Source organism: Cryptotermes secundus, unplaced genomic scaffold, assembly GCF_002891405.2.
Source record: "Cryptotermes secundus unplaced genomic scaffold, Csec_1.0 scaffold1764, whole genome shotgun sequence".
Taxonomy (NCBI): Eukaryota; Metazoa; Arthropoda; class Insecta; order Blattodea; family Kalotermitidae; genus Cryptotermes; species Cryptotermes secundus.
In genome coordinates this window covers 45,759-70,379 of record NW_019742006.1, presented here as the reverse complement: position 1 = coordinate 70,379, position 24,621 = coordinate 45,759, and the positions used below count along the sequence as shown (strand labels likewise).

The 24,621-nt window shown below is 38.4% G+C and overlaps 1 protein-coding gene across 2 annotated transcripts in view; it reads right to left on the bottom strand.

Annotated features, from left to right (window-relative positions):
- Nucleotides 1-11,434: 11,434 nt before the first annotated feature.
- LOC111873002 (craniofacial development protein 1) overlaps nucleotides 11,435-24,621 on the bottom strand; it is a 17,765-nt gene continuing 4,578 nt past the window's right edge. For both annotated transcript variants that reach the window (XM_023867357.2, XM_023867356.1), the window contains exons 6-7: nucleotides 23,019-23,276; nucleotides 11,435-16,051 (exon numbers count right to left, since the gene is read on the bottom strand). In XM_023867357.2, the coding sequence (XP_023723125.1) occupies nucleotides 15,958-16,051; nucleotides 23,019-23,276 (352 nt within the window). In that variant the 3' untranslated portion in view covers nucleotides 11,435-15,957. The remainder of the gene's footprint in view (nucleotides 16,052-23,018; nucleotides 23,277-24,621) is intronic.

Genomic DNA, 24,621 nt, shown 5'->3' with positions numbered 1-24,621 from the left:
AATATTTTGGCGCATTGAGGCACAATTATTTCGGCGAATGCAATATGAAGCGTATTCTGTGCTTTAAATTTATTTCCTTCGGGTACTTCATTTTAAGCCTTTATGAATATTATTTCTACACAACTGTAATTATACAATATTTTGTTACGCAATAACTGTAAGTGTACCACTTGTAATTTTGAAGACTAATATGATATGTTATCAGTCAGTTCAATATAAAGGATATAGATGACGTCCAAAGTTTTTTAATTTACATGAGAATAGAAATAACTTCAAGTTATATAAATTTACATAGAAATTAAACTGTAGATTAGGGCGAATAAGATGTGTCTGCAATTAATTTCATACAATTTATATTGAGAATTCGACACATTTGAATTTTAATTCGTTTGCAGTCAACTTCTGCACATTCACAAGCTTGCTTTGAAGAAGACAAATCAGAAGCATCTGCCTCGTAAAGTAACAGTGCACTGTGTAGGTGATATCAAGAAACTTTGATTCAGCAACGACACTCAAGATCCGCTGGTTGTTTCAAGATCACTCCGTCACGGCAGACTAAGCATATTCAGTTCTAGGCGAGTTATAAAATACTGAAGTCTGCCAATGTAATTGAGCATCTAAATCTGCTAATTGTAGTGAATATGTGGTGAAGATAAACGAACCAGCAAACGCTCACGTGAATTAGGAACTAGGCTCTAAGGGAGAGACTGCAGCCAGATCTACATTGCGGGTATGTAATTTCGTTGCGTGTAATTATTGCCTTTCTTAAAGAGATATCCGAACGAGATTTAAAGCTGAAGACTGCCGTTTTCTGGGATGTGGCGCCGTGTAGATCTAGTGTGAACCGACGTTTTCGAGGAACGTATCGCCTCCATCTACAGAGTAGAAAAATCCACGAGCAAGGAACCAGTTTGAGCAGCGCTTCCATCTTCAGAGTAGAAAAATCCGTGAGCGAGGAACCAGCTTGAGCAGCCACATGCGCATACTGGTGGACTTTTCTACATTGAAGATGGAGGCGATACGTTCCTCAAAAACGCCCGTTGACACAAAATCTACACGGTGCCACATCCCAGAAGACGATAGTCTTCATAGTTATCGCTATGAAAACCTCAAATCTTACAGAGCTTTAAGAGCTGCACCTGCTGATAACCCCGCAGAAGGAATAGAGAGTCAAAAAGATTTATAAAGGACTTGTGATACCCATTTTCTTTTAAGTGCTTCAGTCTATATCGTGTTGCCAGCAGGAACAAGAAAATTCTAAGTTCAAGCTATACTATAACTGAGCGATCCATTCCTGCGTATAATTTCCATTTGTAGAGATTCCAACGGCATTAAGTTTTCCCGACAAAATAGTTACACAAAAAGTAGCCATATCTTCAGTTTAATAGATAAATATTTCGCACAGAATTTTACAGGCCTAATAGCAATTATTTTTAACCTATCCACATCAAACCGAAAATATACAGGGATTTTCAGAATGAAGGAGGCCATTACAATTGCCGAGATTTAATAAGACCGAGGAGCTGCAGCGAAAGAACTTGATAAGTGTGCTGAAACAAGCCGCATTTCTTATGTAAGTAAAGTACTCTGCTTAACATTTGCCATGCAAAATGTTGTGTTTGTACTGGAATTCATTCCATGTGCACCGTCCCAGTAATTATGTCAAGGACTTGGCATCGATGGTTTGTAAACCCCAGAAGAAAAGTCCAGCGGCGGTGACAGGTCTTCAGCCCTTACTGGTCAAAACCTGGTCCCTGTGTCCTTTCTATAGACCGCCTCTGTGGTGAGAGTTCCTGACTGCAGATCCAGAGGTGCAGAGGTGCTTTAGTGGATAGAGGTCGCGTGGTCTGCGCAACGAATCCCCACGGCCATTAATTTCGATTTTCTAGACCGGGGCCGCTACTTTTCCATTCAAGTAGCTCCTCAACTATCCTCACGAGGCTGAGTGGACCCCGTTCCAGACCTACTACTTCTCAGGAAATCTGATAGCGCCGGGAATCGAACCAGGAACTCTGACCACTAGACCACAGAGGCGGTCCAAGCAGATGAAAAAGAGTCGTTAAATAAATCAGGACATAACAAATTTCACGAAATTCTGTCAATTCACTCTCTATATAATAAGGAAAGTAATCTAAAATTGTGCACCCACGTCGCCTTTTCGAACACATTCCCAGGAATCCTTTGGAACGGGGAGTGGTGTCGAGTTTGTACAGGCAATCTTCAACTTCAGTTCTTAATCACTCAGTCCCACCCTGCTCTTGTTGAATCATGGACCATGCTGATAAGAGCTGTTCCTTCAGAAACATCCAAATGGTTCAAATTAGATTTTCTTATATATATGTGTGTGTGCACATGTGATCACACACGCGTGTATGTAACTGTTTTCTACTTGACTGCCCTTCACATAGCTTGAAAAGTTGTCTGGGCTTACTGTCTTCCTGTTCACAACTCTCTGTCAACAGCATGAGTTCATCACATTACACGGCAGAGTGAAGTTTGGAGAATGAACTCAGACAGGGATGGTAAGGCAAAAAGGTAAAGCTATCCCTGTAACAGGCCGTGGAGGCCCATAGGGTTGCGAGATATCGAGGCTCACTTATTTTCTCTAGACAATTGGCTTACAGATGGCGAGGAGGTTGTCAGCCTTATGCGCTGGCCACCCTTTACCCCCCAGAAGATTCCTGGTAGAGGCTGAATTGACCCTAGGGCCATAGTGCAGCTGGAATTATTAGGTCAATTGAAAAAATCCACCTCATTGGGACTCGAACCTGTGACCTTCCGGCTTGTGGCATAGCGCCTCAAGCAACTACTCGTACGTTACTGTGCATCCTGGTTAATATTTTATAGCACATTTAAATAAATCACATANGGAAACAGATCCAGTTTCCGAAACGTCGTGTTTTTATTTGTTATCTTAAAAACCAGGAAGATGGATAAAGTCCAAAATCCCAACATATCAGTGTGTTATACACCATCGTCAGAATCCTATAGTAACTACACATATTTATAGCCTCTTCATTTTTACTAAAAATTGGGTTCATAGCTCCTGGTCACTGCCATTTACAGCACTACATCTATGCCAATGTAGGATGTGATTAACAATGGAACTTCCATCAATGCACCGTGTTATAAAAGCGAAGATGGCTTGCATAATATATATCTAAACTTTATATGTCATGGTTGGAGAAAAAGAAGAGCATATTACAGTATATGGTAGAAAAAATAATAAACTGCATCCCATTTGTGGATTTAGATGATATTCTTTAAGTAGCACCGATCACAGATTCTCAAATTTTGTCACAAACTGTTTGAATTAATTACGGAGAACTATCAGAATTAGTCAGATACAAAGTGTTATGAAGTTTGGTTCCAACTTGGCGTTTATTTTTTCTATATACTCTGAATGTATTGACATGTTTTTTTTTCATGTTCCTAATGACTGAAGTATGTTATATAGTTTCAATAAAAGAATCCATATCTTTCCAAGACAAACGTTTATTGAATGTGGTAAGATAAAATACCAAAACAAATGTGACTTACAACTAGGGTTTCCCAGTACCCCGTTTTCCACGGATTCTTCCGTTTTTTCACCCAAATTTTGTTCCTCCGTTTATTGTTTACCGGAGTGGATAATTCTCCGTTTTTTATTTAAGTCCATTGCGAATTATATTTCATTGGTTAAATATTATCATAACATTTCTGTAATCCTTGGAAAATGACATTGTTATAGTTTCTTTCGTTATGTTGCATTTCGTGAATGTTGACAACACTTGAGATTCTAAACCAAAGCAGATGTTGTTGGTGATAGTGTATTTTTAATCCGTTCAATCTTCGCTAGAAAGTCAGTGTCAAGTTAGCAAAAATGTTTGAGGGCGAAGAAGATTCATCAAAGACTCCTCCACGGAAGAAGCTGAAATTCCAGGCCAAACATAATCAAATATATTAGTTAGCTAGTTATTGGAGAGAGTGGGTTTCCCCATGCACTTAGACCAGTATTGGTCAATTGTGCTTCCCTTTATGATATTCTACCAGTCTCTATACCCTACCGATATTGGTGCGTACCATCAGTCCCGACCGAGCCAGCGAGTTCGGCCTCTACTGGCTTGGCGGTATCTATAATGTTTCCCCCATCTATCAGAGGCGTTAGAGACTACTGTTGGGCGGGAAACGTCCTTGAATTTGGCTCAGTGACCTCCTTTGGAGATACGAGGTTCTTTTACGTGCCGTAAAGCTACGACACGGGACCCACGGCTTAAAGTCCCTCCCGGAGGACTTGTTCCCTGAAATTTTCCGCCCTTAAAAATTCGACGATCTCCGCCGGGTTTGAACCCGCGTACCACGAGTCATGAGGTGGGAACGTTACCTCTAGACTACGGAGGCCGCTTATCAAATATATTAACGTGTTTAGTTATGAAAGTCAATCACAGTCACGGCAGAACCATTCAATGAGAGTCACCAGAGTCCGCAGATCCACAGTGTCCAAGTGTGGATACACACATTCCAAGTGGTAACCTCGTCCACATCTATCACAATGAATTATTTCATAGTAACGGTCACTGCTACCACACAACTCACAACGCGGTAAATAATCTATATCTATTTCTTCGTCGTCGTCGTCGTCTTCTTCTTCTTCTTCTTGCTGTCTTGGTGGCTCCACATCTTCCAAACGGATTGTTCCGATAACTTCTCCCCCCAGACAGCGGCGCACAACTATTACATCACACACCTGTCGATCTATTGGGCAAGTGTTAGTAATCTTCAACCACTGCTGGAGACAGTCTGCACAGAAATTGTGCTTACAACCTTCTGGAGTCCCAATATTCTGTGTGACTAATTCACATAAGCAAATGGGACACATTTCTGACTGTCCATCAGTTCTTCGATCTAACATGCTAGCAGCAGGAGGCACTGTTGTAGAAGATGTTCCAACTCCCTCTGATCTTTCTTCTGCTCTTTCATCACTCTCCCAGTAAGGATTCCAGCTGCTTTCAGTCAATTCACGGCCCGTGGTGAAGTACGATGATGTACGTTCAGTGATATCTTCTTCCTCAGCAGGATCATCCCCGTTATCATAATCACTCTCAGGCTCTGATTCATTACTCTTGCCATCACGTAATTGTTCAGTGACAATCGCATATAATTGATCCTCCCTTTCTTCTAGTTCCTCGATTCTCTTCATCATGTTTGCTCTCTCATATTCTCTGTCAGCTGCCTCATCTTCCATTAAATTACGTAATGTGTTCACCTCCTTTTCCAGTTTCTCTGCCTTCAATAAAGTACTTCGTAGCTCTTCTGTCATCTGCTCCTTTTCTATGTCTGAAGTCTCCTGGAAGAATGTGTTACCTCTCGCGGCCTCATATACTCTTCTTGCATTTCTTCTCCAGGTTCTCCAGCGTCGTATAAACCAGGAGAAATTCCGATGTCCTCGTGTTTCAGGTATGCGAGACATTTTTCTTATTTCTGTGTTCACGCCGGCGACTGTCTGTCAACTCACTAAACTCTTCACTTCACACAACTCCACTCCAATAACTCACTCCGCTCCACTGCACTGGACTGAACTGACTAGCTTCAACTGCCTCAGGCGGCGGCTACGTTTTAACTGTGTCAATCCTGACCACACACTAACTCTTCTAACTGCTTAGCCGGCTTTTTATTCCGTTCGCTGTTGCCTGTTGCTCGTGTCAACATCGGCGTTGCGTGCCACGTCACAGTAGGAAGCGGTTCAACGTCACCGCGGAGGGGGGGGGGGGACGCAGCGCTGACTTACCTGCCACGTCACAGTGGCCAGAGCTTCCACGTCACCGCGGGGAAGAGGGGCGGAACGCCGACCGTCCCGCAATCGCAGCAGTGACAACGCTCGATGCCGCCATGTCACCGCTGGGGAGGGAGGGGGTGTCCTCCATAGCGCAACACGTCACAGTATCTTAAGAAATGGGAAGATATGTTTTCGTGGGTTAAGCCGGGACCAGACGAGAACCGGGCATTTTTACGTTGTGTAGTGATTTAATTTGAGCCACACGTAAAATAGGGTTCATAATTGTCCCAAATCAATTTATCCGCTCAATTTTCAGCGTGCATTAGAGGCTAGGGGTATTACCTGGATTTGTAGGGACTAAAAAAAAACCCACTAAACAGGCAGCATTCGATATAGGGCCCGCCGGAACGCAAATCTGGCTCGTAATACGAAAATCATGGTGTTAATTAGCACGCACGTCATCATGCAGGAATGCTAATGACATCCATGTCTCTGTATAAACAAGCGGATCCTCCGTTTGCTTGCATAACAACATGCAGAATGTACAACAAACAACTAACGACTCTGTAGACCAGTCATTTTATTCTTCAATATAAAGCGCCTTACAAGCAGAAAGTATTTGGGACCATCAAAATTCACAACACATACACAGGCCTACGTCATATTTGAGTCACTTTACATTCAGTACGTCCGCCTCTGTGGTCTAGTGGTCAGAGTTCCTGCCTACAGACCCAGATGTCCGGGTTCGATTCCCAGCGCTACCAGATTTTCTAAGGAGTAGTAGCTCTGGAACGGGGTCCACTCAGCCTCATGAGGATAATTAAGGAGCTATTTCAAGGAAACAGCGGCTTCGGTCTAGCAAACCGAGATTAACGGCATTGGGGATTCGTTGCGCTGACCACGTGACACTATCTATTAGCTAAAGTTTGCAAGCGGCGGTCGCTCGGTCGGTATAGTTCGCTTGCGGACTAAACCCACGGAGTTTTTTGTTTACATTCAGTATGTTGCTAAATCAGATATTAGGCGCTCTGTATGCACCGCGTAAGCCCGCTTAACATTTGAGCCGATTTACACGTAGGCTTTATTTAAATTCGCCAGGTAAATATAATATTTCAGGTGCCTTGAGCACAGTACATACGCCATATCTGAAAGGTTGCAAGGATTCCGTTTGAGTTTCAACAAGGGAACTGACTATCATGAGCCTTTTCATGAAAGAAAACAGAAAGAAAGGAGGAAAAAGGAAATTAATAAGTTCTTAGAAGAACTAATCGAACTGGGATAGCGCAGTCGGTATAGCGACTGGCTACGAGTTGGACGACTGAGGGGTCAGAGTTTGAATTCCGGTAGGGTCAAGAATTTTCTTTCCTCCAAGTCGTTCAGAGCGCCCACCCAACCTCCTATCCAATGAGTACCGGGGGCTCTTCCCTCGGGGGCAAAGTGGCCGAGGCATGAAGCTCACCACTCACCTTCAACTAGTGCCGAAGTCAAGAAACGTATTCATGGCGTAGTGCTTAATTAGTTAAGTATAGGGACAACTTTGCATTTTAGAGAAGAAATCATCACCGTAAGTAAAAGTAAGTAAAGTTATCCCTGTAACAGGCCATTGAGGCCCATAGGGATGTAAAACGTTGAGGCTGCCATATTTTCTAGACGGTCGGCTCATAGATGACGGTGAGATTGTGAGTCTTTACGCGCCGACCGCCTTTATCCCCAGGAAGACAGTTGGTACTGATTTCTGTTAGGCGTTGAGTCGAACCCACGGCCACTGTGCGGCTGGAAGGATTAGGTGAATTGAAAAATCCAATGACCTCATCGGGAATCGAATCCGCGGCCATCCGACTTGTAGCATAGTGCCCCAACCAACTGCGCTACCTTGGTCCCCAGAACTAATCACGTGCTTTTCTCTAACTACATGCTGAATAATGTTATATTTTAGCGTCCTGTTGCACTGATTCACGTTCATGATATGTATTTGTATCAACCGTCTTACAGTGCACACAGTTTCACTGTTCTCCTCACTACATGTTTCGGCACTAATGTGCCATCTTCAGGTGTGATTTTATTTACGTCAAACCATTGCACTGTATGACATCGTGTCTCCTATATAAAATGATTAAAATGTATATGTGTCATGATAATAAAGTTTATATATTAAAACTTTTCAAGATTTATCATCTATATGTCGTACTTCAAATTCGCGAGTTATGTCGATCCTCTCCTATGGGAGTACTCTCCCTATATTCTTGTATATATTGTGTGCTGTGTTGTGTCCTTCCCTTGTGATTGCGTGTGTTGTAGTGAGGAGAAAAGTGAAATTGTGTGCACTGTAAGACGGTTGATAAAAATTCACATCATGTACATACTGAATATTTGATACGACACTGGCCGCATAGAAAACACCTCGTCCAACAGTTCTTTTATTGCTGGGTGTGTATTAGTTGCAGCGAGAACGTGTTTACCGAGCCATTGCCTAGAAACGGCCGTCTCTTCTGGCTCTATTTTTCCGGCTTTTTTGGGGGGGGGAACGCACACAGACTCACAGCAAGGTGATCTCATAAGCCTCCTTTTATTTTTTTTCCAAAACAAGGAAAGTAGGCTACGTAAAGATATCTCCGGTCGACATAATACATTTAAATAGGCTATGGCTGCTTTTTCCCTAATCCAATTTCAACATACATAGTTAGCCTGGAATCAAATTTGATGCTAATAACCGCGAAACAGTCAATTATCGAAGAGGATTGTGCGGTATTCTCGTTCGGACTGGGAATAAGATAGGCTCGTGAGGCTCGTGAGGCTAGTGAACCAGATTTTCTGCCCTGAAGACTACAAGGACTGTACAGTATGACGACTCGTCTCATGCTCCTCCTAGCTGATTGAGGCGTGTTTTAGTTGGGGAAGCCTACCTATCTGCTAGTGTTCCCAGATACCCCGTTTTCCACGGATTCTTCCGTTTTTTCACCCAAATTTTGTTCCTCCGTTTATTGTTTACCCGGAGTGGATAACTCTCCGTTTTTTTTACTTAAGTCCATTGCGAATTATATTTCATGGGTTAAATATTATCATAAAATTTCTGTAATACTTGGAAAATGACATTGTTATAGTTTCTTTCGTTATGTTGCATTTCGTGGATGTTGGCAACACTTGAGGTTCTAAATCAAAGCGGAGGTTGCTGGTGATCGTTGGTGATAGTTTATTTTTAACCCGTTCAATCTTCGTTAGGAAGGTTAGGAGGTTAGGAAGGCAGTGTCGTTAGCGGTCGTCAGTGTCAAGTTAGCAAAAATGTTTGAGGGCGAAGAAAGTCCATCAAAGACTCCTCCACGGAAGAAGTTGAAATTCCAGGCCAAACATAATCAAATATATCTTAAGAAATGGGGAGATATGTTTTCGTTGGTTAAGCCGGGACCAGACGAGAACCGGGCATTTTGTACGTTGTGTAGGAAGGATTTTAGTATTTCGCACGGTGGACAAAGTGACCTGAGGCAACATGCACAATACAAGGGACATAAAATTAAGGAAAAATGTAATTCTGGAAGTTCAAATAAACTTTCGAAATACTTTGCTAATTTAAACAACAATGAAGAATATGACAACAGCACCGCGGTAGAACTTGGTTTAGTGTATCATGCAGTGAAACACAACTTAAGTTATTCCAGTCTGGACTGCGGAAATAAACTTGTGTCCCATATTTTCAGTGATCCCGCGATGGCTTCCAAACTTTCATGTGGACGCACTAAAGTGGAAATGATAGTGAAGTACGTTCTTGCTCCTAAAAGTGTAAATGACTTTGTGGCTGTTTTAAGATGTCCAGAAAATACTTCAAAATTTTTTTCGTTGGCTACCAATGCATCAAACAGAAGCAATCGAAAAATGTTCCCTGTTTGCATCCGGTACTTTGACCCGTTAAAGGGAGTGCAGAATAAACTTCTAGATTTCGTTGAAAGTGCTGAGGAAACGTCTATGGCAATTACAGGTTTGGTGCTGCAGAGCTTGGAAAAGCACAACTTGGATGTAAATACTGTGTCTTCTTATTGTGCAGACACTGCCAATGCAAACTATGGAAAAACACATTCCTTATATCAGTTGCTGCGGAGTAAAAACCCAAATTTACTGAAAGCTAATTGCTCTAATCATATCATACATAACACAATTAAGTTTGTAATTGACAGATTAGATGTTGATGTTGAAACTGTAGTCTTAAAGATATGTAATCACTTCTCTGTCTCTGCCAAAAGAAGAGAAGAGTTAAAACCATTCTCTGAATTTCTGAATTTGGAGTGGACTGAGATTATGAGGCATGTTCCAACTAGGTGGCTGTCATTAACACCAGCCATTTCTCGACTGCTTCAGAACTGGGAAGCAATGACAAGTTACTTCAATAGTATTCCCAACTGTCCAAAATTATTATCTAATATTTTCATGAAAGATGACCCAGAGGAAGCAGTGTTGCCTGAAATCTACTTTAATTTCTTAAGTAATATTGGAAGTCAGCTGAAAATGGTAGGTAAAACACTGGAAAGGTCTGACTTAAGTGCACTAGAGACTTAAGAACAAATGAAACTTCTCAGTTCTAAAATCCAGCAGAGAAGGAAAGACAGCTTTTTGGTAGCAAAGCAAAAGAACTCATTAATGGATTGTCTGTGCCATTACAGAAAAAGGTTACTGAAGACCTGAACAGCTTTTATAGCAATATGCTTCAGTATCTGCAAAAAATATATGTGACAGATGACAATCCCTATGCATCCCTTGCAGCATTTTCTCTACAGGAAGGGATTGAGTTCAAAGATTTTGAAAAAGCCATAGAAGTGTTTCAGCTAAGTGAAAATGTTTGCATTGATGACCTGTATGAGGAGTTCAGCAGCCATTGAGATTACCTCTGCAACAGTGTGAACAGATATTGTGATTATGTAGCAAACATAACCTTGCCACAAGCAAGGTTATCCAGCTATCAAAAAGGGGTTTATTATATGGGCATTAAGACTTACAATCTGCTTCCATCCTCATTAAAGGATCTAGTAAACAAGAAGAAACAGTTTAAATTAGCTTTAAAGAGATATCTTTTGGAGAAATCCTATTACTCACTACGGGAGTTATTTGATGGGTGAATGGGGTGATTTTCACCCCTTTGCATATTGAAGTCCTGTATAGAAGGCATACTAGGAAGTGGGATGTCTTATTACATTTTGTTGTATGCATTGTGGGCTGATTGGTGGGGCTGGTACATGTAGGACGGTTTACAGTACTATTGTTATGCATCATGATTCTGGGAATGTATTGTATAGACCAGTGGTTGGTATAACCAATTTGTTGGATGTGAAGTGTGGTCATAGGTTGTTTCTTTGGTATACTGTAGCTTTTAAGTGATGGTTGTGACACTTTCCTCAGGGTAATTAGTTTTTTGTTTTTTTTTTTTACTTCATGTTAAAGTCATTGTTGAATACATATGTTACTGGTACTTTTAATTTATGGTTTTATCTTATTGTATTTAAATGAAATTTTAATAATGTGTGTACTGTATCATATATCGTTCTTATCGGGTATTTTGACTCTGTTCCAATGATTGGGAACTTAGACTAGTATTTACTTTGTGACACGTTCTATATCCAACAGTTTGTACTTTCAACTCATGTATGGATCAACTGAACTTGAAATAAATATGAATATGAATGAATATGAACTGGCTTTCTTCAGTACCTGAGCATGATGTACCAAATATTTCCAAAGTGGTAGGATTTTTGTTTAGCATCCCTGGCTCAAATGCTTTTGTGGAGCAAATCATTTCATTCATGAAAAGTAAGTGGAGTGACACAAGAAACAGATGCTCAACAGATTTAATCAAGGCAGAACTCCAGATGACAGTGAACTATGAAAGCAAGTCCTGTTCAGAATTTTATAAATTTTAAAAGGGTGATGTTCAATTATTAAAAAGTGCTAAGAGTTCAGTGAAATACAATTAACAGAATCTGATCAACCAGCCTTTGAAAGTTATAAATATGTAGTATTTAATATTTGTGTGTTCTACAAATATGTGCTAGGTAATATTTTGTGCATTCTATAAATATGTAATAGGGCTATGTAATATTTGTTTTGTTCTATAAATGTGTAGTAGGCCTATGTAATACAGATGTTCAGTAGCATTTTGTAAATTATGTAGTATGTTGATTATGTATATTTTATAGCCTATTAGTTGTGAAAAATGTCATTATAAACAGGCAACGAGACATCATTCCTTTTTTTATTTTACAAAATCTGGCAACCCTACTTACAACTAACATAGTATTTTTAGTCAACTTTCCTTTTTTTTAACTCTTTGCATACCATGTGCTAATTAGATTGGATCATGGTATTGTGCTAAAACTGCCAGTGCAATGTTAATCAATTAGTACAGTATTTTTGTCAAAAGATGGCACCAAATGTGACATACTGATGTTCAGAAAAAAAAAGGTCGACTCGCAGGCAAAGCTAGCAATTAAAGAAGGCAGAGATAGCCAACTACTACTACCCGTGGCTGATCTTAAAACCGAGTGGAAAATGAAAGGGAAAGAAGAACTCCACAGCTTTTGTCAAAACACCAAACAAGAAAGGGGAGAACGCTACTTTGAAAGGTACTATAGGAAAGGCTCTACTCCGTGGTTTAGTCAGATAAAAATGAACCGCCGTGCCTTCGTGTCAATAAACCGTATGCGAGCAGGACATACCAGTCTTAAAGTAAGTCTAAACAGATTTAACATTGTGCCCACGGCCGAATGTGAATGTGGTGACGGGTTGCAAACGGAGGAACATATTTTCTGGGATTGCAAACAGTGTGACGACCAAAGGGCAATAATGATGGGCATCCTCTCCGAGAACAGTAAAAAGAACTACCCAAAATCAGTCACAGAGCTCTTGAGGCTAGAAGAAAAGAGATTTCTGCAAGGCGTCTGCTACTTCATAAACAACATTCCCATATATATTTAAAACGGATACGTAAGGAAAGAACAAGAGGAAATGGCACGGACCACTCATAACATTCTCAAATTTAGGCTAAGATGTGAATTAACCGCGGGCCCACCGCTACTACAGAAAGAGAAGTTTTTAGAATGTGCTACAGAAGGCCGGATGGGCATTGCCTAGGCCACTTTTGTATCCTAGTTTTTTTACCCAATAAAAATAAATTCAGAAAAAAAAAAAAGACTTTCATGATCTGTATCTGTGGTCATTTGAAGTCATCTGACAAAGTGTTGTGGGCTTTTCTGTGCAAATGTATTTACACCAAAGAAACCATCTAGTGAAGCTTGGCAATCACAATGTGTTAAAGAATGGAAGTAGGCTTATGAGATCACTCCTTTCAACTTTTGAACCACCTCATCAGTTTTCACAAAAGCTGATATGTACATTTTTCCATTTAAAGTTACCTTATCATACCCTTTAACATGCCACACACATTCACATTCCATCATCAGGAAATGTAAACAGTACAAGTGTCAGATTCTAGTCCACCTAAGAAATACAATATGATCACACATTCTCTCAAACTTTTTACACTCTTCTAACACCTAGAGTCAAAGAAAAAGTACAGATATTTTTATTTTATGAAAACATTTGGGAGGGGTTACAACCCATCGGTTAAGAACCACTGTCCTAAGTTGAATGTGTAAGGTGCAATGACAGGCACAGAAGACAGGTCAATTTTCTTTGCTGAAAGACAGTCAACACCGTGTGGCAGTCACTGAACACATGGTCTCCAGATATCTGGAAGGAGAGAGCAGGTCCATTTTCCCCCCCCTCCAACTGATGCCAAATACATTAGATTTCTTTTAAGGGCTATGAATTGAAGACTACACTGGATGTACACCAACTGACATAATTCTTATCAAAATAATACATCTAAAATAAAAAGAATTGTACATTGTTTTGTTGTTCCCACTTTAAATGGACGTTTACATTTGAAATATCAGCATTCATTCATGAAGAACCTGTACTTTGGAATATGATTTGTATGCCTTCTGTGCATTAACTTTTAATTACAGATAAATTTAGGTATTAATTAGGCTAACGAAAGCTTTCCTAAATGTCTAACACTAGGAATATGCAAGATGTACAGTTACAGTTGGACTCATTCATTAAACAGTGATGAATATTTGTTTCCAGAAATTAAAATGAAGGAACTTATGTTGAAATACAAATAAGTTTCAAAGACATAAGAGACTGCACCTATGTCTGAAAATCAAATTAATATTTTCCAATATGCATGCATAGGTGGAGGGCAGGTGAGCTGTGTTCAACAGACACTACACTTACATATGCTACTAGTGAATTTGGAAATGTGACAGTGTCATCAGTCCCTTCTCTTCTGTGATACTCATTTTGGGTTCAGTAATTGGCCCGAGCAGGTCACTTAAACACACCCATTATCAGAAAAGAGAGGTTTTCTCCTTCATAATGTGACAATAGCATAATCTTGACCTGCTCCATTCACAGCTTGGTGTTGCCAGTTTTCCGTCCAGTGAATAGACTTAGAAATATCGCTCCTGTTACGTTGTTTTTAGTTAAGTTTAGGCATAATGTCGACTAGAAGTATCGCTAACCAGCAATAAGTGAAGCATATGAGAGGACAATAACCGTGACAGCAGAAACATTGAAACCCGATACGCAAACTATTCTACTGTAGATTACAATGAAAATACCTGTTCTTCATTTAGAACATTTTATTCCTGCAGTTAATATTTCAGCTTTTTGAGTCATTCAGATCCACAGTTTCTCACTTAACATTCCTAAAAAGTGGTTTATGTTAAGAGAGGGGAAACGTGCGTCACATAATACAAAATGTAGGAAGTAGGATCACTCAAAATTAGTTGTTGATCTGAGGTGATGTAACATACACATATTGCTTTCCACCTCCAAACAGTGGTTTTCATCCTCCTGGTACTTGCCTGTCTGGCAAGAGTCAACAGTCAGTTTCTGTAGTAGAAAGGTCCTTAGGGCAGGATTCTGAACCATGGTTGGGACCTGGTATACCCTGCATTCACAAACTTTGCCTCTGTCAGAGATAAAGAATGAGGATACATCTGCAATGGATCTGGCCAGTCTCAAACATGATACCTCTGATATGGGAGTCCAGTATCCTTAGAACAGGGCTAGGAAATTTCTGGGGACAGTATACCTGTGTGAGTAAAAATTTAATGCTGGTGCCCATAACTGCACGTGACACAATGGAATAATTTTTTTTAAGATCATCAAATTTGATTATTAGCAGACACAGAAGATCCATAGAGCAAAAATCCAAATTGGGAAGTTGATAGTCATTCAACTGCTTAAGAAATTTCCCATTTTTTATAGATCCCAAAGCCCATTACTGTTCTCACAAGAGCCTGTTGATGGACCCTATCCTGAGCCAATTAAAAAGCAGTCTGCACCTTCACATACAATTTCCTGAAGATCCATTTTAATATCATCCTCCCTGCTCTCCTCCTTTTAGGTTTTCGGATAATTATGAAAGCAATACATACAAAATTAAATTTTAAGAACAAATTTAAGGCTTCACCATGAACAGAGACCAAAAAATGATGGTGATGAATGGTTGCATATAAATTCTAACAAGCGTCTTTTCAAGTGATCAGCTAAGCTGATACAGAACACAAGTGAAACATTTCTGAAACAAGGAAATCTCCAAAATGTCAGAATTCTACTTGGTATCAGCGTGGCTGACTATCCCAAGACTTCATTTTCGAATGGTTAACAGATCTGCTTGGCCACTAAGTACTTTTGGTTATCTCCTAAAATATTATTAGATTTGTCCACCCTATGTTAAAGAGCCAGGTTTCCATTAGTTTGAACAGCAAGTGTAATTGTTTTATTGAATTGCCCTCATATGGAATCCAAGCATTGGTGATTACCATGCTTATCACACTTTCCATATTCTTTATGTAACATGAATACATCAGTTTAACTGAAACTGATAACATACATACAGACACATAATTCCATTACTTTACTACATTTGTGCATTCAATTATCAATTGTCCTATATTCTTCCATTACATACATCAAGTTAAGTTAATATTTTAAGTTAGATGTTTCAATATTTCTTTTTAATACTTTCATGGTTTCAAAAATGCATCTAATCAATCACTAGTCATTTTGAATGATGCAATTTAATAGTCCACCAGAAGCATCTGTTCCTCCTTTGACCACACCATATCAAACTGCACTACAACAGAGGCAATTCATCTATTACTCCTCCGAGAGGTTCGCAGATCTTTCTCAATCTGAAACTGTCGCAGGTCTGTCCTCTGCAAGAAGTCTTGCCTCTCCAAATATCTGCAAATTTTGATAAAAACAACTGACTTAAAATCAGAATGTGCTGCAAAATACCAAGGAAGAAACAGAATCTCAATGAATGTTCTCACATCATGGAATACAAGCAGGCTTCCTAGCAAAACTGTAACTTCAAGGCATTTCCTTCCACTCATCAAAAAAACAGCTGTATAATATAAAAGGAAATATGACAATAACAGCAATATAAGAACAAAAGAATAATATATCTTGAAGCAAAAAAATGTAATAACCCTATAACAGCCACCTACTATAAGAACTATTGTAAAATATTAAACAAAGTGATAAATCTAGCTAAGAAGATGACATATGATAATCAAATTAAATATTCAAAAAATAAAGCTACAACCACTTGGAGAATAATAAATAGTGAATTGTTAAAGAAAGGATATAGAGACATTATTCAAACCTTGGACATTGAAGGTAAAAAGAATACTAACTTGAATGATATTGTTGAAACATTTAATAGGTACTTTAGTGGTATAGCGGATAATGGACATAAATACATAAAAGGAAATGGTAAAACTACTAATTATATGACATACTTGACTGATGCATTTAAGAATCCATTACCTAGCACAAAAATTATAAAAACTACGAGTAGGGAAATAGAAAGGATTATATGGTCCCTAAAATCTAGTCAAACCCATGGATATGATGAAATTTCGAATAATATACTCAAAGCCTGTAAAACCTATATTAGCGAACCGATAAGTTACTTATGTAACAGAACTATGCATGAGGGTATTTTCCCAGACAGACTAAAATATGCTACAATTATGCCAATATACAAAAAAGGTGATAAAAATCTAGAATCAAATTACAGACCTATATCCATATTGACATCTATTAGTAAGATTTTTGAAAAGGTAATATATAGTAGATTGTTAAAACATTTGAATGATAATAGTATATTAAATAAATACCAATTTGGATTTAGAGAAAAGCAAGGGACTGAAAATGCAATTTATAGACTTATCTCTGGAATACTAGACTCTTTAGATAAAAAAATGCAAGTCTCTGGGATCTTCTGTGACTTAGAAAAGGCTTTCGATTGTGTTAGCCATGATATATTATTGGATAAATTGAGGTATTATGGAATAAAAGACAAACAATACGACCTATATAAGTCATATCTACTGGATAGAAAACAGAGAACTGATATTTCCAATGGGACAAACAGTAATAAAGTATACTCACAATGGGTTAAAGTAACTAATGGTGTCCTGCAAGGGTCGATACTAAGACCACTGTTGTTTATAATATATATAAGTGACTTGCCCAAGATTCCAGAAACTAAGAGTATTCCAATTCTATTTGCTGATGATGCCAGTTTCTTAATCTCTCAAGACAATCCAATAAAACTTAAAAATACAATAAATGAAGTATATAGAATATTGGAGGACTGGTTTAAACAAAATTTAATGTCACTGAATTTATTGAAAACATATTACATAAACTTCACTGTAAAACATAACGTAATTTAGATAGAGAAATGGGAGGCATAGGAACGATTTTATTAAACACAAATTAAATTAAATTTCTTGGCCTGACTATCCAAAATTATATAACTTGGGATAGACATACAGATGAGATAATAAAGAAATTAAACACAGCCTGTTATATGATAAGAAATGTTAAAACCAGTGGTGTCTGTAAAAACATTAAAAAGTATTCATTATGCATACTTCCATTCTATTATGACATATGGAGTTTTTGAGATACAAAAGAGCGCTATAAGAATAATAAATGGATGTGGTTTCAGAGAGTCATGCAGAGAACTGTTTAAGAATATGAATATATTCCCTTTAAGAACACAGTATATATACTCTCTTCTGATGTTTGTAGTAAAAAACAAAAAAAAAATATTTGATACAAATAGGGATTGCTATGATATAAACACTAGACATAATATGGACATACATATGAGCCAGGTAAATTTGGCGAAATATGGTAATAGGGTAACTCACATGGCCGTAAGGATTTACAATGCACTACCTCAGTGGTGGACAAACTATGGCCCGTGGGCCAGACGCGGCCCCCTGATAGGTTCTATCCAGCCCGCGAAATGATTCATAATCTGACGAATGAAGAGAAGAAGAATTAAGGAAAATAAATAATTCTGGATTATTTTCTTCTTCTTTCCTCCCTTTTATGTTTAGCCTAGTGACCACAGATTAATTTATTTACTTATCCACTATGGGGTATTGGAATGCTATGTTAACATTTGAGAGTGAGGCACTGGCTGCTGGCATTTTTGTAGCGAAGAGTAAAACTGGCAACGGAGCCTCCTCGCTGTACCCCCTCCACATTACATCCACTGCAGCTGGCTACTAACACCACATTCTTTTATTCAGACCCGGTCGCACTATTGCTGTAGGTGTTTGCTAGTTTTACTGTGCACATTCGTGAAACATTTCAGCCCTAAGATGTCAACTAAAAAACGTAAAGTTGATTCAGAGTGCCGTGTTTTCAAAGATGAATGGACTTGGAAGTACTTTTTCACAGCTTTTAAGGATAAACCACTGTGTCTTATCTGCAATGAAACCATAGCAGTCTACAAAGAATACAACATTTCCCGGCACTTCATCTCTAAGCATAAGAATGCTAATTATGGAGCCATGACCGAAGATGAAAGGAAACAAAAAGCAGAAGACCTACGTAAAAAACTGTCAGGTCAGCAAAGTATTTTTAAGAAAGTAAATAGTTCTCAGAAAGCAGCTACACATGCAGGTTATGTTGTAGCATACAATATTGCTAAAAGTAACAAAGCTCTCTCTGATGGGGAGTTTGTTAAACACTGCATGCTCAAAGTTTGTGATATTTTATGTCCTGACAAGACAAAGGATTTTGAAACTGTAAGCTTATCTCGAAAAACAGTGATTTCTAGAATCGAAGTCATAGATAAAAACATATTATCACAGTTGGAATCAAGGATTGGTCAATTTAAATTCTGCTCCATTACTATGGATGAAAGCACTGATATAAATGATACTGCACAGTTGCTATTATTTATAAGAGGTGTTGACGAAAACTTCTCTATTACAGAGGAATTAGCATGCATGCGGTCGTTAAAGGGAACTACAACAGGGTCAGATATTTTTCATGAATTTCTGGAAGGCCTTTCAACTTTGAAAGTACCTATAACTAGCATATGCAGTATTACGACAGATGGAGCACAAAGTATGACAGGGACAAAATCTGGATTTGTTGGGATCTTTAATCAAGAATATCCCGAGAACAATGTTGTATTTCTGCATTGCGTCATACATCAAGACGCCCTGTGTAAATCTGCCTTGGATATGAAACCTGTGCTTGATGTCGTTGTGAAGCTTGTTAATGCCATTCGATCTCGAGGGCTTACTCACAGACAATTTCGAGAGTTTCTTGACTCCATGCAATCTGAATACTCTGATTTACTTTACTACTCGAAAGTAAGGTGGCTTAGCGCGGGACGCGTCTTCGAGCGAGTTTGGCAGCTGAAAGACGAAATAGTGTCATTCTTCCAAGAGAAACAGTGGTCTGTAGAATGTGAAATGCTGGAAGATACTGCATGGCTTTCGGACTTTGCATTTTTCACAGATCTTCTCTGCCACCTGAACAAGTTGAATGTCAAGATGCAAGGAAAAAATCAATTTATTGATGATATCTGGGGCCATATCAGAAGTTTTAAACTACAACTTGTTCTGTTTGCAGATCAGCTAGCTAAGAATGACTTGTCTCACTTCCCGAGGTTAAATTCAATAGCCCCAGTGATGAAGGACAAGCTTAGGAGCTACGAGGATAGCCTGAGAAGACTCCGTGGTGAATTTGAACGAAGATTTCAAGACTTCAGTGCCATTGAAAAAGACTTGGATGTTTTCAGTATGCCTTTTAATGTAGACTGTGAAACAGTGAAACCGGACTTGCAACTTGAATTAATTGAGTTGCAATGTAACACTCAACCCAAACAGTTGTTTCTCAATGTTCCAAAATTAGAGTTCTACAAGTCCTTGTCGAAATCCAGTTTCCCAAATCTGATATCTCATGCCCAGAAAGTCACTGCTATGTTTGCTTCATCCTATATATGTGAACAGGTGTTTTCTACAGTGAAACTTCGAAAGAGTTGTATTAGAAACAGACTGACAGATGAGCATTTAACTTCACTTCTGAGAATCAGTGCATCCCAGTTTGAACCAGATTTTGAGAAAATTTTGGAAATGCAGTCACAGTTTCATTCATCACATTCTCCTTCATAATCTTTCAATCATTAATAGGGCTTAGTATTACAAGAATTTTGTAAAATCTACCATTATTGTTTTTAATAAATTATATTGGCCCGCCTAAAGTTTTTTCTTTTTTCTTTGGCCCCCTCCTAAAAAAGTTTGCCCATCACTGCACTACCTAATAAAATTAAAGCAACTTCTAACGATATAAATAAGTTCAAAAACAATTTAAAGGAATTTCTTTATTTAAATTCTTTTTATACACTTGATGAATATTTTAAGAGATAATGATTTTTACAACTATATAAGTGTATAAGATGTTGAGTAATACAATAAATTAATAATCATCATGAATATGAGATAATCACACTTATAATTGAATGTTTTTATATGTTGGATTTGTTATATATGTTAAACCTATATGACTAAAATATTGTTACTTTGACGGAAGCTTTGATCTTAAAATTTTATTTTAAATGACAATTTTAGTGTATTGTACTAGAAAGTAGTTGTATGTGATATTTGTCATATACAATAGGTCTTTTTAACAATTGCTTGATAGCATTGACAAGATAAAATAAACTGTTTGGATGATATGGCTTGCCAGTATGTGTGGAGTGGCAGGTTGTGGGTTTGACAGTGCTTTTCCTGCCACCTGTGTGTGTTGTCCTGACAGCTTGGGTTGTCTGTGTGAGGCCTGATTACATGTTTTATTGGACTGGGGACGAGTAATGTGTGGTCATCATGAAATTGTAATTTTGTATTTTTATAAATGTTATGTTTTTATATCTTGGATTTGTTATATATGTTTAAGCTATATGACCAAAATATTCCGTTACCTTTGATGGAAACTTTTAACTTAAATTTTAATGTATTATGCTAGAGAGAAATTGTATTATGATGTAAACATACATTGTCTTATTTTATAAGTCTTCTTGACAATTGCTTAAGAGTATTAGCAAGATAAATTGACACAATTCTGTATCTAAGGCTTTTGCCTACTATAGATGTAATGGAATAAGGAAGAAATAATAATAATAAAACTGAAAATGAATCTGACCCCCCCCCAAAAAAAAAACAATCTAGCACTTCTGTGACTTTAAATTGGGACCTAACTGTCTGGCTACATAACATTACTGTAATATGCGTAAGGGCTGAAATTCTACAATGGATGATCATCTACCCAAATGTCAAGTGATGCCTATTTCATTTAAGTGCTGATTTACACTCACAACCAAGCACCACTGAGACGAAAGGAAGCCTACAGAAGATGACTCAAGCATTAGCAGAAACAAATCATACACTACACAGATTTACAATCTATCAAGACCTTCAAAGTGCTGGTTCATTGTATCTTAATTACATATACTACAGAGACCAGGACCATAAACTACAGTGAAGCAACATACCAGACAATATTATCTCTAAGGCCGTGCCACAGCTTAAGCGGTTAGTCGCTGGCTTCCCACCGAGGCGGTCTGGTCCAGTGGGATTTGTGATGGACAAAGTGGCACTGGGGCAGGTTTTCTCCGAGTACTTCGGTTTCCCCTGCCAATCTTCATTCCATCAAACTCTCCATAACCATAACCACCCAGGATATATATCATTCGAATCATAATTTTATTATCTTTGTATACTATTATATCATTGTGTTATATATTGTATTATTATTATTATTATTATTATTATTATTATTATTATTATTACTATTATTATTATTACTTATTGTATTGTAAAGTATTTGACTTGTCCTATATCATGTACAATGATCCATGGATATGATATGAAATAAATAAATAAATAAATATATATTTCTATATATATATATGACTTAAGACAGATGGAGACTTTGAGTATTGTCAAGAATAAGAGACTTCGGTGATGTCCAGGAGTGTCTAAGAGACACAGAATGATTTTTTAATATACTCGTAAATGGAACATAATTTGCACTTGTGTTTGAGACTGCAGAGCTTAAAGCCATAATTTCTCAACACGAGTAGTTATACATGAAGTATACTAATAATTAGAACTGAAACCACCCTTGAATAAGATGATTCAAATAACTAAACTAAGCCAATAAACATTCTTCTGAAGCTGGGATGGACCACAGCAGTGCGGTAAACAAATTTCATACATTACAAGAAACATGTAATAATGAATTACAAAAATTAATTCTGTACATTAATTTATAAAAATGAAGATGGGCAGGTTCAAAGAGTCTCATTTCACAACTAGCCAGCTTGGGGTGAAACTGCCTGTTTGGTTTTGACATTGTAATGACAAGATCAACATGAAATATATATAAAGGGAACAGACAAGATTATCACAGACTAGGTCATGTAAAATTTCTTTCTTAAGTTCCACATAAATCTACATTTAAATTCCCTATGATTTTATTAATGATTACTATCTGTCAACTCATATTACTTATCCCGTGTGATGTACAGCATTTTTACTGCTGCATGTAATCCTACAGGATTGCAAGAATTTGATTCTTTGTTAAAACTGAGTAACACAAAGAGATCTCTGTGTAGAAGATAAGCGGCAGAATAACTGGGTATCTGGACTTGGAATTCTGCATGGGAATGCCATCTTCAATTATATATGAGAGAAAACAAGATTCTAATCATTGGCAAGTTTACCAAGTCATGCCTCAAGGGGTCAGGCAGTTCACTGGCAGAGAAAAGAGCTAAATGGCATATTGCATTGCCTGGCAACTACAGGACTAACAACATGGTCATACTCACCCAGCCTTCCCCTTGTTGTGCTTCTGAAGTTCTTCTTCTATTCCTTCATCTTTTTTGTAACGATCCCAATCCAATTTTGATTTCTCCAGAGTTCCCAACTTTGACTTTTTCCCTAGCTGACCAAGAACTGATGACAACCCTTTCAAGCCACTACGGCCACCCCTTCCTCCACCTGCTCCTTGATTAACTGCAGAAGCTGATGTTGGCTTAGTTGATAATCTGGCTTCAGCAGAGTCTGCGGCTACCTCTTTCGTCACTCTGAAAAAGACATGAAACTCTGCACATGCATAAAATTGATTTTTAATAAATCCATTACTAAATCTCCAATGTTGTGGAACACCAAAGATGATCACCAAAACAATACAAAAGTCTGAATCAAAAGTGTATCACAACAAAAGCCATTAAGATTATTTGAAACTTGCTTTTCTGGGTTGAGACTGTATGTCACAACCCAGAAGGCCACACTCTGAACATTTACTTCCATAAATGCCTCAAAACTTGTATTCTTTGAGATTAATTTTAATGCATGTCTCACATTTGTTCCTGAAGGTTTCCCCTTATCTCACTGAAGTATGTACAGTGTAATCATCTGGGGGGAAGCTTCCCACAAACTACTGAATCTCTCAGGCACAAGAATCTGATGCCTGTCCCACAGTTGCACTACACAGATCCAGCCTGACAAAAACTGATAAGCCTATAGCTCAAGAAAATAAAGCTTACTGGAGTAGCCGGGATACTGCAGTCGGTATAGTGACTGGCTATGGGCCAGAGTTCGAGTCCTGGTATGGTCAAGAATTTTCTCTTCTCCGCAGTGTCCAGACCGGCTCAGGGGCCCACCCTGTCTCCTATCCAGTGGGTACCAGGGGTTCTTTCCCCGGCGGTAAAGCGGCCGGGGTGTGAAGCTGACTACTCACCTCCAACTAGTGCTGAGGTGAAGTATACATGGACCCCTACAGCCACTCACCTATATGTTTTCATGGCAGAGTGCTTAATTAGTTAAGCACAGGGATAACTTTACCTTTTTAACCAGATTACATTAGATGTTGTAAATGTCTTCTGCTGTTGTGTATTTATTCCTGGCACCTCCTCAAAAATGTTTATATTCATGCACAGTTCTTTCTTAGAAACACAGTAAACTTGAAAGCCGAAACCCTGGTGTCCTGTGTAGAATGCATAAGGGATTTTTAAGGAGAATGTTCAAGCTCAGCAGCTAGGTCTTCTGAGTTAACACACAATGTTTTAATTTGTCTTTTGTGTATGGAAATGATGACTGTCTCTGTGGTCTAGTGGTCAGAGTTCTTGGCTACAGACCCAGAGGTCCGGGTTCGATTCCCGGCGCTACCAGATTTTCTGAGAAGTAGTGGGTCTGGAACAGGGACCACTCAGCCTTGTTCAGATAACAGAGGAGCTATTTCTAGGAAATAGTAGCTCCGTTCTACAAAACCGAAATTAACAGCTGTGGGGATTCGTTGTGCTGCAAATGGAGCAGTGTTTTGGTGTCTAAAAATTACAAGGTGTGGCAATAAAGAAACCGGATTCATGCTCTAACCCTTTATTAAAAAAAAATCAGACAGTCGAAATGTTATCCCCTTCAATGTAGTCC